This window comes from Antechinus flavipes, chromosome 5 (genome assembly GCF_016432865.1).
Source record: "Antechinus flavipes isolate AdamAnt ecotype Samford, QLD, Australia chromosome 5, AdamAnt_v2, whole genome shotgun sequence".
NCBI lineage: Eukaryota > Metazoa > Chordata > Mammalia > Dasyuromorphia > Dasyuridae > Antechinus > Antechinus flavipes.
This window is the reverse complement of record NC_067402.1, coordinates 189,813,311-189,839,110: the sequence shown is the minus strand read 5'-3', so window position 1 is coordinate 189,839,110 and position 25,800 is coordinate 189,813,311. Positions and strand designations below refer to the sequence as shown.

General features: G+C 32.3%; 1 protein-coding gene across 1 annotated transcript in view; it reads right to left on the bottom strand.

The window, feature by feature from the left end:
* The window catches only part of LOC127538667 (glutamate receptor ionotropic, NMDA 2B), a 281,355-nt gene that overhangs the window by 153,532 nt on the left and 102,023 nt on the right, over positions 1-25,800 (bottom strand). Inside the window, exon 4 of the mRNA XM_051962433.1 lies at positions 23,201-23,315. Coding sequence (XP_051818393.1) covers positions 23,201-23,315 — 115 coding nt within the window. The remainder of the gene's footprint in view (positions 1-23,200; positions 23,316-25,800) is intronic.

Sequence of the window (25,800 nt, the reverse complement as noted above, 5' to 3'; positions counted from 1 at the left end):
ACAAACTGTAGCTACCTACCTACCACTAAATCTTTTAAATTGAATAAAAAGAAATATCATGTGATTTAGGCCACTTCCAATGATCTTGTGACGATGAGAGCCATCTACACCCAGAGAGAGGACTGTGGGAACTGAGTCTGGATCACAAGATATCATTTTCACTTCTTTTGTTGTTGTTTGCTTGTATTTTATTTTCTTTCTCATTACTTTTTCCTTTTTGATCTGATTTTTCTTGTGCAGCAAAATAACTGTATAAATATGTATACATATATTGCATTTAACATATTTTTTTACCATGTTTAGCATATATTGGATTAATGCCCTCTAAGGGAGGGGACTGGGGGAAGGGGGAAATTAAAATACAAGGTTTTGAAAAACCTTTTCAATATCAGTATTGAAAAATTATTCTTGCATATGTTTTTAAATTTAAAAGATTCAATAAAAAAAGAAATAATATGGAATTTGGTGGATAAAATTCAATATGAATACCCAATAAACTAAAAAAAATAATATTTTAAAGGTATATACAGAAGATAGAATAAATGAATGTTTATAGAGGATGAGATCGAAAAAATAGAAAGATGTTGAAAAAGTAATGTCAGAAGTGACAAAGTTCAGAATTGAGCTGCAGCTGATGAGAAAACTAAGGCCAACAAAAAGGATCTTAAAGGCTATATGGGGAGGGGGGAAAGGATCAAATAATGTAAAAGATCACTATTTAAATTAATTGGGTTGATGGCAGCAGATTAGAGAGAGAAAAAAAAGTTCTCTGGAAATCATTATCCTAGCTCTACATGTATTATATTATGGACAAAAAATGGTCTTTGAATTAGAAAGAATAGAATAATTATATCTACAAGAAAGTTGTTATTCACAATAAAAAAAGCTGTTTTGAGTTGATGTTATATGGCCTAGATGAACTACATGCATGAATACTGAAAGAACTAGCAGCTATAACTACTGAAGCATGGCCATCGACCTTTGTAAGATGGTGGAAACAGGAGAACTGCAGCATTGCAGAATGGCAAAGTCTGAAAACTAGGCTAGTTAGCTTCACTTAGATTTCTGGCAAAATTTTATGACATTATAAGGAATATAGTTAATGAACAACTGAAAAGTAAAAGTAAATTATTAGAATTCTGCATGATTTTATCAATAATGGGTCAAAACATACTAATCATATCCATTTTGATGAATTTCTAAATTAACCAGTCAAGGGGATGTTGTAGATATAGTTTATCTATATTTTGGTATTTGATAAATTCTTTCATGTCATTTTTATAGACAAGATGAAAAGGTGTGAAATACTAATATAACTGGGAGGTTTTAGGTCAATTTGAACATAGAATCTAAAATATATTTCAGTCAATAGTTCAATTTCAGCCAGGAATTCAATCTGGGACACTAGAGTGTCCCAGGTACTTGTTGATCAGTCTGACTCTTCATAGCTCCATGGATCATAAGATGCCCATATTTTCCTTGGAGTTTTCTCAGCAAATATACTAGAGTTGTTTGCCTTTCCCTCTCCAGTGGATTAAGGCCAACAGAGATTAGATAACACAGTTATCTGAGGCTGCATTTGAACTCAGTCTTCATGATTCCTGATGGCATGCTCTATCCATTGAGGTACCCAGCTGCCACCAGCTTATGATATTCAACATTTATATCAATAACTAGAACAAAGGCAGTTATAAAGATCATGCTTTTCAAATTTGCAAATGAGGGTTAAAGCTGGGAACTATAACATTCTAAATGGTTCAAATTTAAGAAGATATTAAGTAGCATTAATTAAACACATACTGTGTGCTAGACACTACACTAAGCTATGGGGATAGCAATGTTAATGAATTGATCTCCTTAATAGAGGTAAAACTAAAGTTCTACATTTGGATTTTAAAAAAATCACTGTCACAGTTACAAAACAGAAAGAAATCTGGGAGCTTTTATTAGTATGAAAGGTAAAGGGGATGAAGTGATATATAGCAGACAAGAAAGCTAATATAATATTAACCTGTATAGTAAGAGTTAAAACTTACAGAAGTAAGACCAGAGTGAGGAATCTTGACTTTACTCTGACAAACATAAACCTAAGACTATCACAATGAATAAAACAAAGATGTGTTCTTAATAAGGCCAATAAAATAAACAATCCACTAGCAAATCTGATTAAAAAACAACAACAAAAAGAAATAAAACAACCAAATTTCCAAGATAAAATCAAAGACAAGTATAAGATGAAAAATTCATATGGAATTGACAGGAAATAAAGAATATTATAAAAAATCATATTCAATGATATGACAAGCATGAAAAAGATGCAAGAAAAATTAAATATATTGTTAATAATATTAACTTTATGTCTAAAAGTGAAATAAAAGTAGGAATTAATAAACTCTTAAGGAAAAACATCCCCAGTCAAGATGGTTTTCCAAATGAGTTTTATCAATCATATAAAGAATAAATAAAACCTATTCTATAAGAACTATTTATATAAATAAAGAAATCTATCTTATTAATTTTTTTCTGTAAGTCACATTCCATCCTAATATCCAAGTCAAGGAGATAAAGCAGAGAAAGAAAATTATAAAACTAAAACACTAATAAATATTGGTGGAAAATTATAAAGATGCTCTATAATTCTGAACCAATTGCTTACCAATTAAACATCACAAGAAACTTCATAGAATTTATCTACTAAGTCACAAAAGTTTATACTATCTACAATGCCAGAAGGAAGTCACAGACTAGGTTATCAATGCTGAACAATCCTTAGCTCTTTCATTTATTTGCTTATTACAATGGATGGTAAAATATATATATTTCTGAATTTCATTATGACAAATTGATATGAATAAAAATAATAACAAAGTTTCATAATTATGTCAATGGACATAAATATATTTAATGAAATATAGCTCTTTTAAATGTCAAAATTTGTAAAAATCAGAAGAATTAGAGATTTCTTAACATTATTTAAAAACCTACCTAAAAGGAATAATTAGCATTATTTACAGTGATGAATTACTGGAAGTTTTTCCAATTAGATATGCACAATTATTTTTTATAATTCTAGAATAGCTAATTAAAACCAATAAATTGAAGGAAGAAGTATCGGCAAAATAAATCATGAAGAATAAATTGAAGAAATAAGCATAGGCAAGAAGGAAGTAAAATTATGTTTTGTTTACTAAGAGAAACCTAGGTATGAAAAAAATTAACCAAGAATAAAGTAGCAGCATACAAAATAAATCCATAAAATAATCCACCTGCCTCTATAGTGTTAATAAAATACAGTAGGAGGATATATAAAGACAAGTACAATATAAAAAAAATTAGTAAAATGCATTAACTATCTGGAAAGTCATATATCAAGATTTAAAAAAAAAAACTAAAGAAATTTAACTGCAATACAATTTCCACAACAAGAAAACACTCTAAATAATTAAAGAGTCATTAAATTTTCATGGCTTGGCCATGTAAATATAATAAATATTATAGTATAAAAATTTATGCATTTAAGATAATTCTCACGAAATCACAAAAAAATCTTTAAAATTAGAGAAGTTAAAAAACTTGGATAAATAAAAGGGCAAAAATTTGAGATAAAATGATTTTTTTGAAGTAGGAAAGAAGGGAACTTTGTACTTCCAGATATGAAACTATTATATGAAGTAACAAGTATTATAGACAATCTAATACTGAATAAAAGGGCAGAATTTTTTTTTTAAAAAAGTAGGCATTAGAAACAAATGCATAAAAACATATGTTCAAGAAGCAACAAAATACAACTTAATTAAGGAAAATACTATTTGATAAAAATTGCTGAGAAAAATAGAGGAGAGTAGCTTGAATGTGGTTAAATACAAGTGTGGCTCATTAAAGAAAGTGAAAAGGGCATGATTCAACACACATTCAGAGTCAATCAGTTCTCTTGCTGGAGGTGGATAGCAATTTTTTTTTTAATCATGGGTCCTGTGCAATTTTCTTGAATAATTGTCTTCATTAGAGTAACTTCACAGGTAGTTGATCATAATTTACAATATTGCTGTTATTGGGTATGATGTTTTCCTGGTTCTACCCTATTTTATATAAATCTTCCCATATACCACCATAACATTCTATCATAATCATATAATACAAGTTGGATAGATATTCAATTTCCAATATTTTGCTGTTATCAAAAAACAAAACAATTTTTCCCAGCAATTTTTGCCATGTGTTTAATGTTTGCCCCTAGAGCTTAGATTTTTGGATTTATCGAATCTAGATTGTTGTGGTTATTTAATACTACATCATTGTTGTTCACACTTTCAGTCATGTCTGACTTTTTGTGACCCTATTTATGGACCATATTGCTCATGGGATTTTTTATTTGGTTGTTTTTGGCAAAAATCCTGGAGTGGCTTGCCATTCATTTCCTTCTCCAATGATTAAGGCAGAGTTAAGGGACTTGCCTAGGGTCACAGAACTAGTAAAGGGCCCAAGGTCAGATATGAATTCAGCTCTTTCTGAATCCAGACCCAGCACTCTATGCACTAAGCCACTCAGCTGTCTCCTTACTATTAGATGGTATCTACCTTACTTGCTCTGCTGATCCATCATTATATTTCTTAGTACATACTTAGAGATTTTTATAAAGGTTGAAATCTGGTACTGCTAAGCCACTTTCACATCTGTGTGTGTGTGTGAGTGTGTGGGTGTGGGTGAAGCTCCCTTTGATATTCTTGAATTTTTGTTTTTCCAGATTCATTGTATGTATGTATATGTATGTGTATGTATGTGTATATGTATGTATATATGTATAATTTCTAGCTCCACAGAAAGATTCTTTGGAAGTTTTATTAGGCACTGAATAAATTAATTTAGGTAGAATTGTCTTTTTATTATAATAACTTGGCCTACCCAAGAACAATGAATTTTTCTACCATTGTTTAAATCTGACTTTATTTGGGTGAAAATTCATTTCATTACTGGACTTATCTTGATAGTTAGAGTTCCATGTATTTTATAACATCTGTAGTTATTTTAAATGAATTTTTATTCTATCTCTTTCTGCTAGACCTTGTTGGCAATATAGAATGCTAGTAATTTGTCTAGATTTACTTTATGTCCTATAACTTTGTTAAAGTTGTAAATGTTTTAACTATTTTAAAACTAATTCTCTAGAATTCTTTATATGCCATCATATTATCTATGAAGAATGATAGTTTTGTTTCCTCATTGGCTATTTTTTCCTTCAACTTCTTTTATTGCTATAGCTAGTACTTCTAACATAACATTAAATAATAATGTTCATGATTGACATCTTTGGTCATCCCAATCTTATTGGGAAGCCTTATAAATAATTCCCATTATATTTTTTTCACTCCTGGTTTTAGATAAATGTTACTTGTTGCCCTATTTTTCTTATGATTTTTGGTGGTTTTTTAAAATGAGTAGGTGTTGTATTTTGTCAAAAGCTTTTACTTTTGACAATCATATCTTTTTTGTATGTTTGTAATTGACATAGTCAATGGTGGTTGTAGTTTTCCTAATATTCAACCAACCCTGCATTCCTGACATAAGTTCCATCTAATCATAGTTGAATGATCTTTACGATATATTGCTACAATCTCCTTGTTAATATTTTATTTAAAATTTTGAATTAATATTTATTAAAGAAATTGACATTGTTTTCTTTCTCTGTTTTTGTACTTCCAGGTGTAGATATCAAAATTATTTTTTGAACTACAAAGTCAAAAAAGCAATTTGACGGGATTTCTTCCTTACCTAATTTTAAAAATAGTTCATGTATTGTTAATTGTTCCTTAAATGTTTCACAGAATTCACTGGAAATCTATATGACTCTAAGGACCATGTTCATTGTTTATATTGGTGATTTGGGTTTTTCTTTTTAAAATAACTTAATCATACTTTATCTTTGATAAAAGATAAAATAACTAGTTTTAGTTGTTATTTGAATTTTTGTATTATACTCTTCTTTGATTTTCAGGATTTACATTTTGGTGTTTAATTAGAGATTTTTTATTTATTCTTGGGTTTTCTTCTTTTTTTTAGTTGCTAGCCCAATTTATTGATCTACTATTTTGATATTTTATTGCTATACATGTTTAAAGATACAAATTACCTTCTGAATGCTTTTTTACTTCACTCAATTTTGGTAAACTGTTTCATTTTTTATCATTATCCTTAATGAAGTATTGATGGTTTTCATGAGTTGTTTTTTTATTCACTCTTTCTTTAGGTTTAGATTATTTGATTTCCAATTATTTTTAATCAATACTTCCATATAATTTTATTGGATTATGGTCAGAAAATGCTGCATTTAATGTTTCTGCTTTTCTGCATTTCTGGGGGGTTTTTATGTCCTAATTCTGTGTTAGTTTTTGTTCGGGTGTCATGTACAACTGAGAAAAATGTACATTCTTTTCCATTCCCATTTAATTTTCTCCAGAGATCTACCATATCTAACTTGCTAAAATTTTATTCATATTCTTATCTTATTTCGTATTTATTTTATACTTAGATTTATCTAGCTCTGAGAAGGGAAATTTATGGGACCACATTAGTATGGTTTTACTTTCTACTTGGTTCTGTAATTCATTGAACTTTTAAGAATTTGGATAGTAAACCTTTGGTGCATATATACTGATATTTCATTATTGTGGACTATTTTGCTTTCCTTTTCCTTATGAGTAAATTCATCCCATTCCCATTCATAGTTATGATTATGATGTCTCTACATTTCCTTTCATCCTATATTCTTCTGTTTTAATCCTTCTCTTTGTCTTTCTCTCTCTGAAAGATTATACTCAGTTTTGATAGGTAAGTTATTCCTAGTTGTGACTCCAGTTTCTTTTCCTTTCAGAATATTATTCTTTTGATCCTCCTCTCCTGCAATGGGGTAGCTATCAACTCTTGTCTGATCCTGACTGTTGTGCCATAATATTTGAATGATTTCTTTCTGAGTACTTATAACATTTTTTCTTTGACTTCAGAACTCTGGAATTTGGCTATAATATTTGTGGGAGTTTTCATTTTGGGAACTCGCTCAGATTATAATCAATGGATTCTTTAAATTTTTATCTTTATTTCCAATTTGAGGATATCAGTTGTGTTGTAATTTCTTGAAATGTATTCTTTATTTTGTATCTTTATTCTTTATTTTGTCGTGGCTTTTAGGAAATTGAATAATTCTTAAATTATCTCTAATCTATTTCCATCTTGGTTATTTTTCTGCTGAGATATTTCACATGCATTTTCTAATTTTCTTTTTCATTCTTCTGGTTTTGTTGTTTTTTGATATTTTCTAGAGTTATTGCTTCCATTTCCTTAATGGAGTAAAAACAATCATTTTCCAAAAAATTTCCAAGGAATTCTCATCTTCAGTGAGTTTTTGTACCTCTTTTTACATTTATCCAGTTCTGCTTTTTAAGGTGTTACTTTCATCAACAAAGTATTGTACCTCTTCTTCCATTAGGACAATTCTATTTTTTAAAGTAGTAATTTTTTCTTCAGGATTTTTGTTTCTCTTTCATTGAGCAGTTGTGTTTTCATAATTTTCTTGTATCACTCTCATTTCTTTCCCGTTTTTCATTTACCTCTATTATTTGATTTTTTTTAATAATTTTTATTTTGCCGAGGAATTCTTATTGAACTTATGTTGAGTTTACATCTTTCTTTAAGGTTTTGTGTATTGTTGTTTCTTTGTAGTTGTAAATGTTTCATTATCTTCTTATGTGTATGTGTCTTGATCTTTTTTGCCACCATAGTAACTTCAGGCTCCAGCAGTTTGGATCATTTTTCTATTTTGACTCATTCCTTTATTTTGAATTTTATGTTAAAATTGGACTCTATTACAGTGGGGGTAAAGATGGCACTGTCCCAATCTTCAAATTTGTTTTGCACTGCAATTTTCAGAATTAGTTCTGAGGATTTGCAAGTCTCTTGTGCTTCCAAAGTGGTTTGATCTGAGGAAAGGTGTGGTCACTGTTCCTCATTCCTTGTGACTAAAAGTGATACTGCTTTTTCGAGTCACTGATCCCTTTGGACAGCAAGTGTTCCTTTCTGTTCAGGAACAATGACCTGAAAATGTGTATGGACAATGGAGTTGTCAAATAATTCTCTGTATTATACTCTGTGCAAGCACAGGATACTCCTATTATCTCTTTCTGATTAATTACCAAATCCCCTTACCTTCTCTGATTTGAGAATTCACAAAGCCATTACTGCTGCTGTTGCTATTTCAAAAGCCCACCAATTGTTGCCACCATGTGAACTTCAGGATAGCCCCCACTCTAGTGTCATAAACCTCTTCTTTTAATCTCCTAAATAGTCTTCCCCTGGGAAAGTATCTTACCACAATCTTCATACCCCACTCCAAATTCAACTTGAAACATTATTTTAAAGTTGGGAGGAATACTGAAAGAGTTTAGCTCTTTCTCTACTCTGTCATTTTGACGCCACTCCAGGAAATCTGATATTATTGATTTCTTAGTTTCCTCCAACAGTGAATATTGCAACATATTCATGGATGTCCATCCCATATGATTCTATTTAGAGGCTCTCTTATAAATTTTCTATTAGGCATCCATTAAATGCTAGAAGTCTTCCTGAATTGCTGTTAATATTATTGAAAGTACTCTGGAGCACTTTGGATGGTCATAAGCCATTCCATAGCCTTGATATGAAGTAATTCTATCCATTTTATCTTGTTAGCATAGAATAATATTTCATTGTTCTCTGCATGATATTCATTTTGAATGTTTCAGAGATTCTCATATTCTATAATGTCCATATAGAAAGACAAGTAGAGTATTAGTATTAAAAACCTAGACCTTTGTTTTCTTGAGAAGCTTGGAGTCTTTAAAGTAGCTTGAAGATTTGCTAAAAATTTAGTCTACTGTCATTATCCTTTTCAACTCTGACCCTACCTGTATGGCTTATGCCATATAATGATGACTAAACTCTATATTTTTTATTCAAATGTACTTCATTCTTTATTTATTTTATTTATGCACTTAATCTTTCCTTTCTGAATATTTAAGACAAACTTTTTGGTAATGATGGAACTCTTCTAGCAGATTACATTCTGGAACTAGATATAATCAATACAATGTTATCTTCAAACAGGAGCATTTGGAAGACTTCAGAAGCCAAAGGAAATTTCTCTTCTTCTGGAATCTGTCAAGTCTCCTCCATCATAGTGGCATACATATTCTTACTTTATGCCTTCCTAGATGTTTTCAACTGGAAGTCATTCAAAAGAATTATTCCTGTTTTTCTCTGTCAGAGAATCGTGACTAGATAATACATTTCAAGATTATCTATAATTGTTCTAAAATAGGAAGATATCCTTTTTAAAATCTCTTTAATAATACAAATATAATCTTGATACCTAAACCAAGAAATGTCAAAACAAAGAAAACTATAAATCAATATTTCCAATGAACTTGAAGCAAAAATTTAAATAATTTAAATAATATCAATGATTCTATAGTAACATATCGAAAAATTATACATGATGAGCAAGTTGGATTTACATTAGGAATTCAACATTGGCTTAGTAATACAAAAGCTGTCAACATAAGAGGCCATATTAATTACAAGAAAAACAAAATTCATATGCTTATTTCAATAAAGAAAAACTTTTATAATATATATTTATTTTTATCTTTAAAAAGTTTAGAAAAATAAAAAGGCCTCTAATTAATATACTAAGTAATAGCTATCTAGAGCCAAGAGGCAGAATTATATGCCATAGAAATAAACTCAAAACCTTTCCAGGAATATCAAGAATAAATAAAATATGTCCATCTATCACTACTGCTATTTTATATAATGTTTAAATGCAAGCTACAAAAATAAGACAAAAATTTGAAGAAATAAACATAGACAAAGAGAAATAAATTAATGTTTTTTGCTGATACTATAATAGTTTACTTATAGAATTCTAGAGATTCAACTTTAAAAAATAACCATCAAAGTTGCAGAAAATAAACACATCGTATATACATATGTATGGTTAAGTATATGTGTATGCATATATACATAGGTGTTCATAAACATCATCATTTCTGTATATTAAAAACAAAAGCTAGAAGGATGTATAGAAAGAGAAAGTCTATTTAAAATAACATGAGAATGCACAAAATTCTTGTGAGTCTACCTACCAAAACATATACAATAACTAGATGAATACAACCACTAAATGCTGTTCATCAAAATACTGACATAAAAAAGTGAAGAAATGTTTATTGTTCATATTTGTTAAATCAATATAATAAAAATTACAATACTGTTTTATAGAAAGAGTGGGGGGGATAATAGTGGAGGGGCAAGATCAAGAATTTAAGGGGAAATGGGATGGAATTCATTATAGTTTTACCAGACTTCAAATTATTCTCCAAAACAGAGACAGACAGACAGAAGAGGGAAGGAAAAGGAAGAGAGAAAGAGAGAGAGACAGACAGAGAGACAGAGACAGAGACAAAGACAGAGACAGAGATAGAGACTGTAGGGGGAGAATGGGAGGGAGGGAGAGAGAGATGAACAGAAAAGGGACACAGAAAAGAGAAAGAGCCTAATAGCTTATTTTTCAATAAAATCAAATGTGACAGCTACTAGAGTAAAGACTCCCTATTTAACAAAAACAATTGAGAATATTGGAAACCAATAAGGCAGAAATTACATTTAGGTCAACAATATACAGCCTATACCAAGATAATCTTCAAATGAATACATGACTTAGAAAAGGTCATATCATTAACAAATGAAAGAAATAAGAAGGAAAGAGCTCACATAAGACAAAAATGACCAGGTTTTTTTACATAAAATATCTACAGTTTTTGTACTTATAAAACCAGCTAGAATTAAAAGATAAAAAGTTTACTGGGAGGAGGGGGGAATTTGCAGTAAGTTTCTCGGATAAAGATCTCATTTCTAAGATACATAAGGAATTACTTCAAATTTATGAGAATAAAAAGTATTTCTCTATAAATAAAAGGTAAAAAAAAGGGTATGAACAAATAACTTTAAAGAGAATAATCTAATCTAGCAATAGTCATATAAAATGCTCTAAATTCCAAAGAATTAGAGAAATGGAAATTAAAACAACTTTTGAGATATCAGCTCATTCTTTTTAAATTGGCAAACTTGTCCCCAAAATAGGATAATGAAAAATGTTGAAAGAAGTCCGGAGAAGAAAAAATGTTCATGTACTACTAGGTGATGATATGAATTAGTTCTGCTATTTTAAAAACAATATTAAATTATGACCCCAATATAACTAAGTTGTACATATCCTTTGACCCAGAAATACTATTACAAGGCCTATCCTCAAAAAAGAGGAAAAATATCTAAATATACTAAAATATTCATAGGAGCACTTTTGGTAGTAGCAAAGACATAAAAACTAAGTGCCCATAGCAAGACTCCTTGGGCATAGTATGGTATATTGAGGCATTGAATTATTACTATGCTATGAGAAATGATGAAGATAGTTACAGAGAAAACTTGGAAAGACTTCTAGGGACTTATGCAGAGTAAAGTGGGCAAAACCAAAATAACTATTTAAACAAAAACAATAATATTGTGGGGGAAAATAATGCTTAACAACTCTGATCAATGCAATGTCCTGCTATAATTGCAAAGCATTAGTATGTTATCCACGTTCTTAAAGAAAAGTGTTAGATTAAAAATCTAAACAAGTTATATATTTTTATAAATTGCTAATGTGATCATTTATGCATGTTTATTATGAGGGTTTTGTTTTTCTTTTTACTTTTCCCAATAATGGATAGATGAGAAGAAATCTAATAAATATTCATTGTAAAACTTTTTCTAAAAAAATTTAAAAAGCAAGACTATAAAAGAACATTTTGTTAAGTTCAAATTACTTTCTCCCACCCAATTCACAAGCAATGAGTAAAATGATATGATATTCTCTATATCTTTCAGTTAACTGTGAAATATTAAAATTTTGATCTATTGTTGAATATCATTTATAAAAGGTTGCTTGTTCTCTACTACGCTCTAATAGATCATCTAATTGAAGATCCTTTTCATTTGTGGAAAGGTGACACATAAAAACTTTGTATAGATGGGATAATAAACATATTGATGGCATTCCTTAGATGCCCCTTTTAAATATCAAGAAAGTCTGAATTTTTTCCCATAACCTTCCTTCAGATGTTTACATATTAGTCTTTCAATGTCTTTATAATTGGGTTGCCTCTTGCAAAGATTGCCTCTGTAAACATTTGCAATATGGTTGTTTTGCCCATCTTTATTCTCTTCAGTATCATTTCTACCTCCATCAGGGATTTTGATATTAAGGTCCAAGTAGCGCTTCCATAGTTTTTCATGGATTATCATTTATTGCAATATATATTTTAAAATCATTTCCATTTTTTTCCTGTTAGTAATCCTCAGTATCTGTCCTTAAATATCCATATTGTGACTTTGCTTTATTGGATATATTGTCAAACTTTCTTTAAACTAGAATTATCCTCTAATGCTTCTCATTGCTTTATGAGACAATATGGCTCATGTTATCTATTATCAAAAGGCAATACAATGCAATCAAAAAAGCACCAGATTTGAAGTTAGGAAGATCTGAGTTCAAATCTTACCTGAGACTCTTATTACTTATATGATTTTGTCACTTTTTTTGAGCCTCAGTTTCTAAATCTGTAAAATGAGAGGGATGCACTTGTGAAATCCCTTTTAGCTCTGAATCTGTGATCTTATACATTGTCTTGGTAAAAAGAAAATTATAAAATCAATATTTTTTAAATAAATAATCCCTCCCCATTTGGCAAATAGGATGTTTGTTGACTAAGATGCTTTTTGTAATCTTTTGGTCTCCTCATTATATCAATTACTTTATGTTAAACTTCTGTATAAAACTATTTTTGTGTCAATGTCATCTCTGTTGTCTATTTCCTATTTTTTCATCATACTTGTTTCAAACATTGTTTATCAAGTTGTTTTAATTGTATGACATTTGTTTTTTTCATTACTATTTTTTTCTTCTTTTTTGCTAAATCTGATCTTAGCTCTGAGAAACCAAAGCGCTATTTATTTATAAACAGCAGATTCAGAGATAACTCCCACATCAACAAGTTTTTTTTTTTCCCCTCCCTGTTTGTTAAAATAATGCCTGTTCATTTCACAGCTCGTGGTTTCAAAATTCCAACTAGAAAAATCAAAAAAAAAATGTTTATGTGAGGGGATAGGAATGGAATTGAGTTAATACATTCTTTGTCAGTTAATTTCTTCCCAATCCAGTTGATGTAATCAGAAAAAGTAAGAGATTAATAAAAGAGAAAATCAAATGTGAATATTATCAAAGATTTTTACTATGTTATCTTTTTTATGAGATGTAAAGAAACTCTCTAATAAAAAACTTATTGAATAAGGGAACATCTCATGATTGGATCAAAGATAATTGATTATATCCCACATAGCTCTTGAACACTAAGATACTCTCATATGGAGATGGCATGATACTCAGTTATGCTTGTGATTTATGGCATCATAAAAGAGATCCAGCTATAAAAGAATACCCTAGTTCTTGATAATCATTCCTTTCCTTTCAGCCTTTAGCAGGATTTAGGAAGGATCTCCATCTTCTTCTCCTTCCTCCTTTCCTCTATCAATAACAATGTCTTACAATGGAACTTTTTGCCTCGTAGAAATCATTGCATAAAAGAGGGAGTAGATCCTGTGAATCAAGGCAGGAGAATTCTGAGAGAGCTGACCTTGATTGTTCAGAATTTGGCTATGGAGAGAGCCCAGCTCAGGGAACCCAGATGAGTGATATAACTAGCAAACAAGCTGTGATCTGGGGAGGGGGGAGTATGAGGACACTAGTGGAAGGGAAAGGACATCAATATCCTGTAGTACTGGATACCTTGGTCACATATATGTTCCCTAAGTATGTACTTCTCTGTTAGAATATTCTGTATGCCTACCCTTCCCGATGGCACTGTGTGTGCTTGTGTTAAAGTGTACCACAACACATGACTATGATGGGAATGTTTTGTTAATATTATTCTTATAATACCAACTCAGAAAAAAATGTCTTTGCTTTGAGCTAGATGTGTCCTCTTGTTGACCGTTATAAGGATAAGTATGATTGGGATGTCTTATGAGCTATAGTTTTAGAAGCAAGAAAAACCTGAAATCTGAGGGTAATTATCTCCCTGGAAGCATCAAAAATAAGAGTTGGGGCTGTATACTCTAGAGGAGGCACAATGTATAAAAATTAAACAATAAAAATTAAAACAGAATGGAAAGTTATATTTTTCACAGTTATGCACAAAATAAAAATATTAGACAGACATGGACTGGAAAAGATCATAAAAGACAAAAATCAATCTATTATATAAAATTCAAAAAGTTTTGTGCAAATAAAATACATGAAGCTAGACTCAGAACAAAAGTTATAATCTGGAATAAATCCTCATACTTCATAACTATGAATCTATTTTGACAGGGAAAATCTCTAGGGAACCAATAGAACTATAAGATTGGGAGTCAGTTACTACTAGAAAACTGGTTAAGGATTATGAACAATATTCAAAAGAAAAAATATAAATAATCAACAGCTATCTGAAAACATATTTGAAATTGCTAAAAACCAGATTTACAAACATAAATTAAAACAACCCAGGGTCATTACCTCCCATCCACCAAGGATGCTAAAGGACAGTATTGTTATTGTTCAGTCATGACCTTCACTCTTCATGACCTTATGGACCATGTTTGTCCATGAGGTTTTCTTTTAAAAATATACTAAAGTGGTTTGCTATTTCTTTCTCCAGTGGAATAAGGCAAAGTTTATTCACTTGCCCATGATCACACAACTAGTAAGTTTCTGAAACTGGATTTGAGTTCAGGTCTTCTTGTCTCCTAATACAGTATTCTACCCACTGAGCCATCTAACTGCTTCCAAAGGAGAGACAATCCCATTAAAATAGTAAGGTATGCAGGAAACATGCTAATTTATTGTCTATAGAAGTATGATTTGATTCAACTGTCATGAAAAACAATTTGGAGATAAATGAGAAAAGTAATTAAATTGTTCTATTAGAGATTCTACTCTAAGAACCATAAGAAGAGAATCATGTTTGAAAATATCTCCTTTATGCTACTTTCTCAAAGCCCAGGGTCACACAACTAGTAAGTGTCAAATGTCTGAGGTCACATTGGAACTCAGGTCCTCCTGACTTCAGAGCCAGTGCTCTATCCACTGCACCATCTAGCTGCCCCTGGGAGCAATTTCTTACAAATATATGTAACATCCATAAGAAAAGTGGGTTCAAACTTAGAATACAATAGTAGTGAGGTACACTTTTAAAATACGTATGACTAAGACGACCTATAACTTCTAGTAGTTCAGAGACTGGAATTCTTTATAGAGTCTTCACACAGGATAAGAGAATATATACTGTTTGCTGGATCTGTGGCTCAGCTGAATTCTTAGGGTCTACTCTTCTCCATAATTTCTGCATTACTATCAGGGAATTGTCTTTGAGTGACTGTCCCTTATCAATTTGGAATATGTCTGTATTTCCTAATTGGATTTCAAAATTCTTCAACTGGCAAACTCTTGAACTGCTGGATGGGGTGTGTCCTGCTCTGCTGCTAGATGCCAGGACCAATAAGGAGGAGAAAAAAGTTCCCTCCTTTCCCTTCCCTTTCCCAAAGAAGTATCTCCTCCACAAAATGTTCCCTTGGCTAGAATTTCTCCCACTCGCAAACAGTTGAAATTCATCCAGGGCTTAGCTTTCAAAGCCCCCAAGGGGTATTGTTAATGTGTTTACTTAGCCAATTGTTCCCTTCTTGACTCAGAGAGGTGTTTGCATCTCATAAAGGGATCACTGGGATCATTTGGCTTCTCATTCTAACCCCATTAAAACTTCATCAGGTATGGTTGTTCTGTGACTATATCAATTGAACTGAAGGGAAGAGGAGAGCATTATATCCTTTCATTAGCTGTAGAAAATGTTCATAGCAATATTATTTATGATAGCAAAAAGCTACATTTTATACACACATAGAGAGGCAAAAATTGGGGAGTGTATGGTCATATGGCATATGAATATGAGGGAATCTCATTATTCCTTAGAATATAAAGTTTATTTTAAATGACATAATTTGAAACAATGGAGAATGAGAAAGCAGAGCAAAAGAACAATGTAGATAATCACTAAGACATTATAAATCAGTCATAGAAACAGATTGAATAAAATCAGCTCTAACGTAATAGGCAATGTTAGCACTGCACTACAAAGGACATGCTATTTATTTCTATTAATAATTTACAAATTTTCAATGAGAATGTGTTTAATAAGGTTACTAGTATAGGTATTTATTGGGAAGTAGCTGCTCCCTTGGAATAAACTGTATTAATTTTCTGAGAGAGGGAGAGACAGGCTGAGAAAATGGCCTCTAAGGCAAGGGAAAGAAAAAAAAAAACTAGAAATGAGTATAGGAGGGAAATGAATTGTGCATAGCACAAATAATATACTGTTAAATAATATAAAAGTCATTTTAAAGCAAATGAAGTCTCTGATGTCAATGAAGAAAGGCTGGCTTTTGGGGAAAGAGGGACTTAGAGAATGGTCTTTTGTCTGTAAGCAAAAATCTAGCCTCAGCAACAATTTGATAACCAATTTTTTTAGAAAGTAGAAGGCAAGAACAAACTTAAATAATGAATAGGAATGAAAATTCTCAGATCCAAATGTCAATGGGTCAAAATGGCAGAAAATACAGTAAAATATCATCAAAGGACAAAGAAACTGAAAAGACTTGAAAACCCTATAGCCAAAATTTGAACAAAGAGGCCAGAGAGATAATTTAAGATGAAGTAAGGTAATATTAGTAAAGCACTGCAGCAGTGCCTAGAACATCATAGGTGCTTAATAAATGCTTATTTCCTTTCTCTTCTAAGAGTCATTAGATTATTAGAAAAATACAGAGAACATATTTAATCATTATTTTCTAGAAAATTACTCAGAAAAAGTTCTCAGAATCCTTAAAATCAAGGAACAGACTATAGAATTGAGTAGAACTAATTAGATACTGTTAGAGATAAAAATGTCAAAATCAACTTAACCAGATACATTTTTACCAAAACCAAGAATTTTACCCATAAAGAGAGAATCTTGCAAGTGGTTTAGAGGAAAAATCAACTCTTAAGGTGCTTTAGAATCACATAGAATATTCACCCTCATTAGAAAATACAAAAAATATGATTTACACAAAGTTAAAGGAATTGAGCTTTACCTTAAAATCTTCTAACAAAATGATTGTTAGAAAAATATATAAGATTTTATGTAATCCCAACTCCAAATTTAGAAACATTTTAAAGAAAAGAAAATCTAGATAAGGCATTTAATGTAAAAATCAGCCCAAGAAAATGCCTCTAGGTAATTATTGGAAAAACTGTTGGGGAATAATTTGATATGCCCACTCTAGGTAAAACTCTGAATCACTAAATCAATAGATGCATATTTCTTGGAAAAAACTAAAAAACTATATAGGGTAAATTGTCTCATAGTTAAATTATTAGGATCTGTAATTTCTTTACAGAGTAGTTGTGATAAAAGGACTATGGAAAATGTTTTCATAGCTACTTAAGATGAGCAAAAATATAGAGGTTTTCTTATGATCCAAATGGTATTTGATGACATGTGGGATGAATGCTAAGAATCATAGAGAGAATTGTACTTCATTTTGCACCTATGCATTTCTAAGAACAGGTTCAACCTGCATAAATACTCCAAGTCATTTAGAATAAGATGCTAAGTCCTGGCACTCTTTTTAGGTGAGAACATTTCACAATTGAATCAATCAGAGGTATGAACTAGATTTGGCCATCTCTATTCTATTTAAGGGATTTCAGTTAAATTGAAAAGGAAATCAAGAGGGATGTGGTCCTTGTATAAAACCAGTAAGCTACCTTGGAAACAAAGATTTGGATGTTTACTATCTTAGAGTGATAGCTTTCCAGCCAGTCTTCTGAAAAGGAATCCTTAGGGAAGAAGGGGAAGGAAAGGGGCCATAACTCCAGGTTTCTTGGCTGCACTTTCCTCCCCACTCTCCCTGCCTTTGCCCCTAAAAGAGAACTTCCAGAATTTAGGAGGACCAGATGATTTAAACTCTCTTAGGCTTCCTACTAGTGTCCTTGAGAAAACAAGGGCTGATGGCAGTGTCTGCATTAGGAGCCAAGGATTGATTGCATGTGATAAGCAAAGACAGATTCAAGGTTCTACAAGGAGACTAGCAGAAAAACTACATGATAACTCAAGGGAATATCTTGACGACTCCAGAAGAAAAAAAGATTTTGAAGAGATATCAGTTACCATTTGCCACCCTTATTCTCTAAGATTGAGAGCACTTTCCCCCAGCTCTTTCTGTACTTATTGGGAGAGTGTTACAGACATAGACATATTTTTCATGGGGGGAGGGGAGGAAGAAGGAAAATGGAGCAAAATGCTTTAATTGTCACACCAAAATAAAAATAAATAAAACTTAATTGCTGTTAATCTTTGGGGGGATTCATAATCAATTGGGACTTATGAGATTAAATATTAGAAAGACATCTCCCAGCATCTCAGGTCTGTTCCTAGAACCTTTTGAAAGATATAGTACCTATCCTAGGGCTCCATCTGCCACTGCTTGTGGGGGTTGGGAAAGAAATTCCAGAGCATATGTATGCATATATAATGTTATATCCTCGTGATATTCTCAATCACATTGATTTTTGCTGAATTTGATGAACAAAGGGTGAAAAGAATTGTTTAAAATAAACTAAAAGGGCTTTTAATGTAGTTAACATTTAACATATACATTAAACATTGTAAGGGAAAATTTGATGATTAAAAAAAGAAAAGAAAACAAACAAAAATGCATGCTTCCTAGCATCTCATATCAATTCTCTCAGTCTTAGCTTAAATATATGTCCTTCGGTTCTACTGTAAAAAAATGGAAAACAACTTGTCCCAATCTTCTACACAATAATTAGTATACTTTGTTAGAAAAAATGGCAATCTTAGCCTTTTCCTTTTCTAACTAAATGATCCCTAATTCTCTAAGCCTTTGTTAATCAGGTCTGTTTTCTAGTCACTTGATCCAATACTCAGGTCAAGGTGATTAAAAATAGCACATGGATCTGTCAATGGTTCCAGCTTCAGTTTGTCCAAAAATTCCTTCTGGAATTGAAGAAGTGAGCCAAGATGTGCCCCAGTTGCTCCCTAATATGACAAGGTAGAGTGCACATCCCCTGCACTGCACAACACCCTTCCTCACTCCCAAGTGTCTACTGGTTGTCAGTTTTGAAAGGAGAAAGTTTCTGGGTTTTTTTTTGTTTGTTTGTTTGTTTTGTTTGGTGTTGGGTTCTTTTGTATGGAGCAGGGAAAAGACCATAGAATTTCCACAGTAATGCACTATATAGTCCTTAGGTTCCAATATATATGGGGATTTGGAGCTTGGAGAGAATGGAGGTAGTAGACAGTATAACTGTCTTGCTCCAGAAATTGAAAGAAGCAAGTTAAAACTCTCTAACACTGTGCTGTCTAAATCTTACAGCTTCAAATAATAAAAGCAAGCCCCCTTTTGTTTTGCTGTTGGGGGAGGGAAGGACTAGGGTATTTAATATTTCACAGTATTACTTCTAAGAGGTATAGATGGTCACCTATAACTCCTATCTTCTCCTAGTGGGTATCTTCAGAGGGTCTTACCAGAATTCATTGTTACTTCACCATGATATCAGAGTTAATTAAGGAGGGTCCTGAAAATTACAATACCATGAACTGAGAGCACTCTTCCCTAGGAAGGAGGAAACTTCATAGTGAGGATCTTGACCTCTTTTTGTAATAGGATATAGAGAAAATGTGGAGGAATTGTATCATACATAGTCCCCTTGAATTTTGACCTAGACTGCTCTATTTAAGCTCTGTTTACATCTTTCATCTTCAGAATGCACCATCATAATTTCTCAAAGTTATTACTCAGAACACACCCCTCCTACATTTCAGTTTTATTATCCTCATTTTAGGGATGATGAAATGGAAGCACAGAGCAGTAGCAATTGAGCAAACCAAGAGAGGTTGTGATCAAGCCCCAGAACGCTAAATGCTTTTCTGAGCATTTTCTGCATTCCTGATAATAGTCTTGGCTCTACTGAGAGATAGTTTTTCTGGCCACCACCAGCACCAACCCCCTCCATTAAATTTAAAGAAAGAAATTTTTACACGTAGATACACACACAAAAAAATTATTAGTTTGTTAGTTAACAATAGTTAAAGAGCATTTATAAAATTATCAGGCATTGTGCTGTTTACAATTTTTGTCTCATTTGATCTTCACAGTCACCCTGAAAATGCTATAAAATTATCCACATTTTGAAGTTGAAGAAACTGAGATAAACAGAAGTTACAGAGTTAGGAAGCATCCAAAGTTAAATTCGATCTCGAATTCAAATCCCATTAAAAGCTATACATATCTCTTAATGAATATCAATTCTTATCTAGTGTTTTATTTCTTTTTCTAACCTTTTATCCTTTTCTAATAGCTCAAAAAGTGCTGGTCTAAGTGTCTAATTGCAATAGACTGCAATACAAAACTTTCTAAATGAAACAGATGGACTGATCTGTGGCTTTAGAAAATTAGGATTTTTACAAGTATAAGGTAATGTTCCAGAAAGTACATTTCAATAGGTAGAACTTATTTCTTGCATGAAACAGTTTACTAGATCCTACCCTGTCCTGAAGGTTCTTCACCATCCCTGAGATTCTGAAGTACTCTGATAACTGCATGGTGAGCCAAATTTGGGGAGCAGATGAACTCCCTCATGACCTCTTCTTATGATCACTCCTACTATATTACATTTTTTAAGGAAAGGAACAAAGTGACTAAAAACACATTATTAAATCGTTTCAGCATAGACACATGCAAATAAGGGCTATCTTCAACCAGCAGCTTTGGTCCCTTTATCATCATCCATAGATCACCTTATCTTTTTCCTGATTTTTACCTTTTATTCTTCCACTGTATGAAATTGAAAATTACAAAAAAAATTAGAGCTGGGAGGGAGTTCAGCAATGATATAGTCCATTCTTCTTATTTTGTAAATAAGGAAACTGAGGCCCAGAAGTCAGTTTGGGACATTCTGAATTGGGACAAATTGCAGTGAAGCAACAAATGTACCTATTTTAAACAACCCATGTTTAGAGCTTAGCATAGAAGGCAGGATTGTAGTGTATTTGGGTTTCCCAAACAAATAATATTATAGAATCCTTTGAAATGGAAAGAGAAAATTGTCAATTACAGAATCTTAAGACAAGTGGTTACTATTGAGAAGATATGGATGGGGAAGGGAAAGGACTGACCATTTGGAAGAAAGACAAGAATGAAAAGGAAAAAGGTCATAGAAGCCGACAGGAAAAGACTCATAGAATTTTAGACTTAAGGGAGTCCTTAGAATTATCTATATCAATCCTCCTCATTTAACAAACAGGCAAACTGAGGTACACAGAAAAAACATAATTTACTATATAAATCACATAGATATATCATCCTTTCATAGGTAGAACGGGACCAGATCTCCTGATTCACTGACTAGTAAGATCTGCATTGTATTACACAGTGTCAACAAATTCACTGGATAAATCATTCAGAAATCAAGGATGAGATTATACAGAACTTATTTTGTCAATTAATTCATGAAAAGCCTTTGAGAGACAAATTTCCATGGAATTGTAATAATAGAAACGAATTTGCAAAGGTTTAGTTAGTAGTTGGGTGGTGAGTTTGGCACTGAAGTTTCAAGATACAATAAGAGGACAAAAAAAGATTTTATTTGTTTATTTGTTTGGTTTCTTAGGGCTAGATAAAGGGTAACCAGTGTTAGAGAACAGTTGAAGATGCAAGAGAGGTGCTATTTTTATTTTTCATTCTTGGACCCCTGAGACCAAGCACAATGCTTTATAAATAGCAGGTACTCTGTGAGTATATGTTGAACTGAACTGTATTTGTTAAATTTATGGATTCAAAGTCCCAAGGATTTATGAAGGAAATGGGATTAACAGAACATTGTAGTAGTTCAATCTTTGAAAAGAACCTTGTTCACAACATGAGCCTGCTGGATGCATTTTCATACAGTCCCAGTAACACTAATTCCTCCTCTGGAGATAAACATAAAGATCTTTTTACACATCTGGATTCCACAATACATTTTAAATTATTCTTTCTCCTCTGTATTAGAGAAAAGGAGCTAGAATAAGAGGGAAATAAACTCAGGGAGGAGGGAATTGCTTTGGAGGAAATGCTAGCACAGCAGCCATTAAATGCCAAGGAAAATGAACAACCTGTAGCTAATAAACAAGTGACTTTGGTGTGTAGTGAGAGCTTTCCTTCTGAAGTGTAAGACCCTCAATTCTGCTTATTATTCAATATATCCAGTTCACATACTTAGGGAACAGAACCACAGAGATAAGATTGTGATGTGAGGCTACTTGTTCTTTTACTGAGAGAACAGTTCTTTCAAGTATATCTCTTCTCAGATTTGAGATATGAGTGAGAAACCAGGGCCCTCACTCTCAATTAGCTACAATATTTTCTTTCAAATAGCAATGGAAGCTTTCAACCTTTTCACTGATATTTTCATTTTCCTGGAGGACTAGGAAAACTACTGTAAGTATGAACCACAAGAATGAATCTCTAATTGTAACATTTCAAGACACCATATCAAGTCAAGTAATCAATTCCCTAGTCTATCTGATCATATGGTTGCTCTTATTAAGTGGCTACAAGCAGAGTACATAAGATACTCTCCATCTCAATTATACTGGAGGCAAGATTTCTACCCTCAAATTAATTCCACTGTATATTTATAATCTACTAAAAATCAGAGTTCAAAGCTAAGCTAGCACAGAACCAAAAATGAATATTATTCCCTTTAGAGCCAGCAGCCTCTTATGAAAACTAACATAAGAATGAAGACATGCATTTATGAACCAGCTATGTTACCAAAGGTATTAGTATATTTGTGCATGCTGAATTTAGAGAATAATCTGGTCTCTCCATTGTAGAAGTTCAAGTTCAAGTCCTGTGGAAGTATCTTTCCTCAACCCAACTTACATTCTCTCCTCTCTACCTTAGTCTGAGAATTACCAAAGGTATGTCCTACCCTCTCCCATTTCCTCTCCTTGGTCAGAAGGATTATCACCAATTTGGGATGCATCTGGTAGCCATCCTCGCTGAAGGACAGATTCCTCCCCTCAAAAGTCACATTGATTAGGTACCTAGAAATATAAAAAGAGAGAGAAAGATTAAGCATGGACACAGGTTTGTTAGAAACAATGCTATAAAAATCTTATGCCTCCAACTCTGTTCTGTTAGGAAGCTAAAATGATTATATATCAAGATAGAAAAAAAAGTTTCAATGCAGAAGAAGAAATAAGGTGTGAAGACTTAGAACAACGCATAGGGAGAAGAGTGAGAAGTAGGAGTAGTAAACTTGGAGAAATGAACTTTCAAATAATAAAGCAGAAAGAAGAAAATAAAATTAAAAAACAAGACATGGAAAGGAAGCAGTAAAATTACCAGATAGTATGGGAATGACATATGAAAAAAGTACAAGGAAAAATAACAAGAAATAAAAACTAAAAGAAAGGAAGGCAAATATAGGGAGAAAATGAATGCCAAAAGAATTTCTCTCTTTTTTAAAACTGTGAGCAAATAACCATGCTACACAAAATCTAACATTCATAAACGCTGTTGGGTCAAATAAAATATAGATCAGGGTTAATCTGATACATATTCAATAATATATATTATAAACATTGTGCTGCATGCTAATTGAGCATAAATTGAAAATGGTGAGGACATCTCAAAAACAAATTTCATTTATTTCAAAGTTTTCCCAATTCTGTTTCCAGTTGGTCAGACCTGGGACAGAAGTCAATTTTGCTTAGATTTTTCTGAAAAACCAGAGACCTAACATCTAGGATACTAGATACTAGGATACCCATAAAGTTACAGCCAATTCCCCCAGAGTTAGGGGAGTGTCTAGGAGAAACCTATTATTACAACCTGTACCTTTATCCTTACCATAACATAGGGGTTGAAAAATGCTGAGGAGGCAAAAACAGTAGGGTTTTTGAAAGAAAAAATAGAGAGCAGCTCCAGGATAAGCTAAGGGAGGCAAAAGCCGTAAGGTTTTGAAAGGAAAACTAGAGAGCAATTTCAGGATAACTGAAAGAAGGAAGATGCTCTTTGAGCATTTTTTGAAGATAAGTGACACACATAATTCATGAAGATCCAAATATATATATAGGCTTCCTCAATTCTTTGGCAGAGCATATCAATAAACCAATCAATCAACAAGCATTTATTAAACATCTCCTACGAACCAGGAACTGTGATAAACTCTGAAATTATAAAAACAGGAATGGAAAATCCCTTTTCTCAAGGATCTTGTATGTGAGAAAATATACATGGATATGTGTATATATATACATATATATATAATATATGTAGTGTACATATGTTTATCTATAAAATAAGTGTATATATATGGGAAAATATTTTAAAATACAGGGTAATTAAGGAGGAAAAGCACCAGAAGTTAGGGGAAATCAGGAAAGACATTGTACAGAAGGTGGTGCTAAAGGTGTCTTGAAGGAAATGAAAGATTTAATGAGTTACAGATGAGGAGGTAATGTTTTTCAGTCATGGGATAAGGTCAGTGTAAAGATAGAGAGAGAGAAGATGGAATACCATGAATCAGGAACAGAGAGAAGGCCAGGTTGGCTGACTTATAGAACACGAGAAGGTTGAACTAGGTAGGGGCCATATTATGAAAAGCTTTAAATGTCAAACAAAAGACTTTCTTCCTTTCTTTCTTTTTCCTTCCTTCCATTCTTTCTTTCTTTTTCTTTGCTCTCTCTCTTTCCCTTTTTTCCTTCCTTCTTTTCTTCCTCTCTTCCTCCCTCCCTCTCCCCTTCTCTTCCTTCCCTTCCTCCTTTCCTTTCTTCCTTCCTTCCTTCCTTCCAGGTAATCAAGAATACTGCTCATAAGTGTAAACTGTCTGAGACCAGATTTGAACTCAAGGACCAGTGCTCTATCTAATGTGCCATCTAGTTGCCCCCAAAATATTTATTTATTATACTAGATGTGATAAGGGACTGCTGGAGAGTGCTGGCTGAGTTAGGATTGTCAGATTTGCAATTGAGGAAAATCAGTTGGACAGCTATATGAAGCCATCACGATAGTCTAGGTAAGAGAGAATGAGAACCTGGACTCTTGAGATTAAAGTGTTAGCAGAGAGAATGAAATAGTTTTCAAAGATGTTAAGGAAATAGAAATGACCAAATATACTGAGTGACTGAATATTTGAGATGAGAGAGATGAGGAATAAAGGATAAAACTAAATTTATGAACTGGGAGTGGTGGAGACTAAAAGGATGATGAAGACATTGACAAAAACAGGGAATTTTGAAAAACAGGTGGCCTTAAAGAAAAGATAATGAGTTTTGATTTGACACATTGAGTTTGAGATGTCTCCAGGAAATCCAATTTAAAATGTCAACTGGTTAGTTGGTGATGTGAAACTGAACATCAGAAGAGAGACTGGGTTGGATATAGAGATCCAGAGTCATCAGCATAGATATGATAATCAAAGCTAATAGGATAAGATCATTAAGAGAAAAAGTAGAGAAAGAGAATCTGGCCTGGGGAGAGCTTTAAAAAAAAAATACTCACAATTAGGGGATATGATATTGTGTG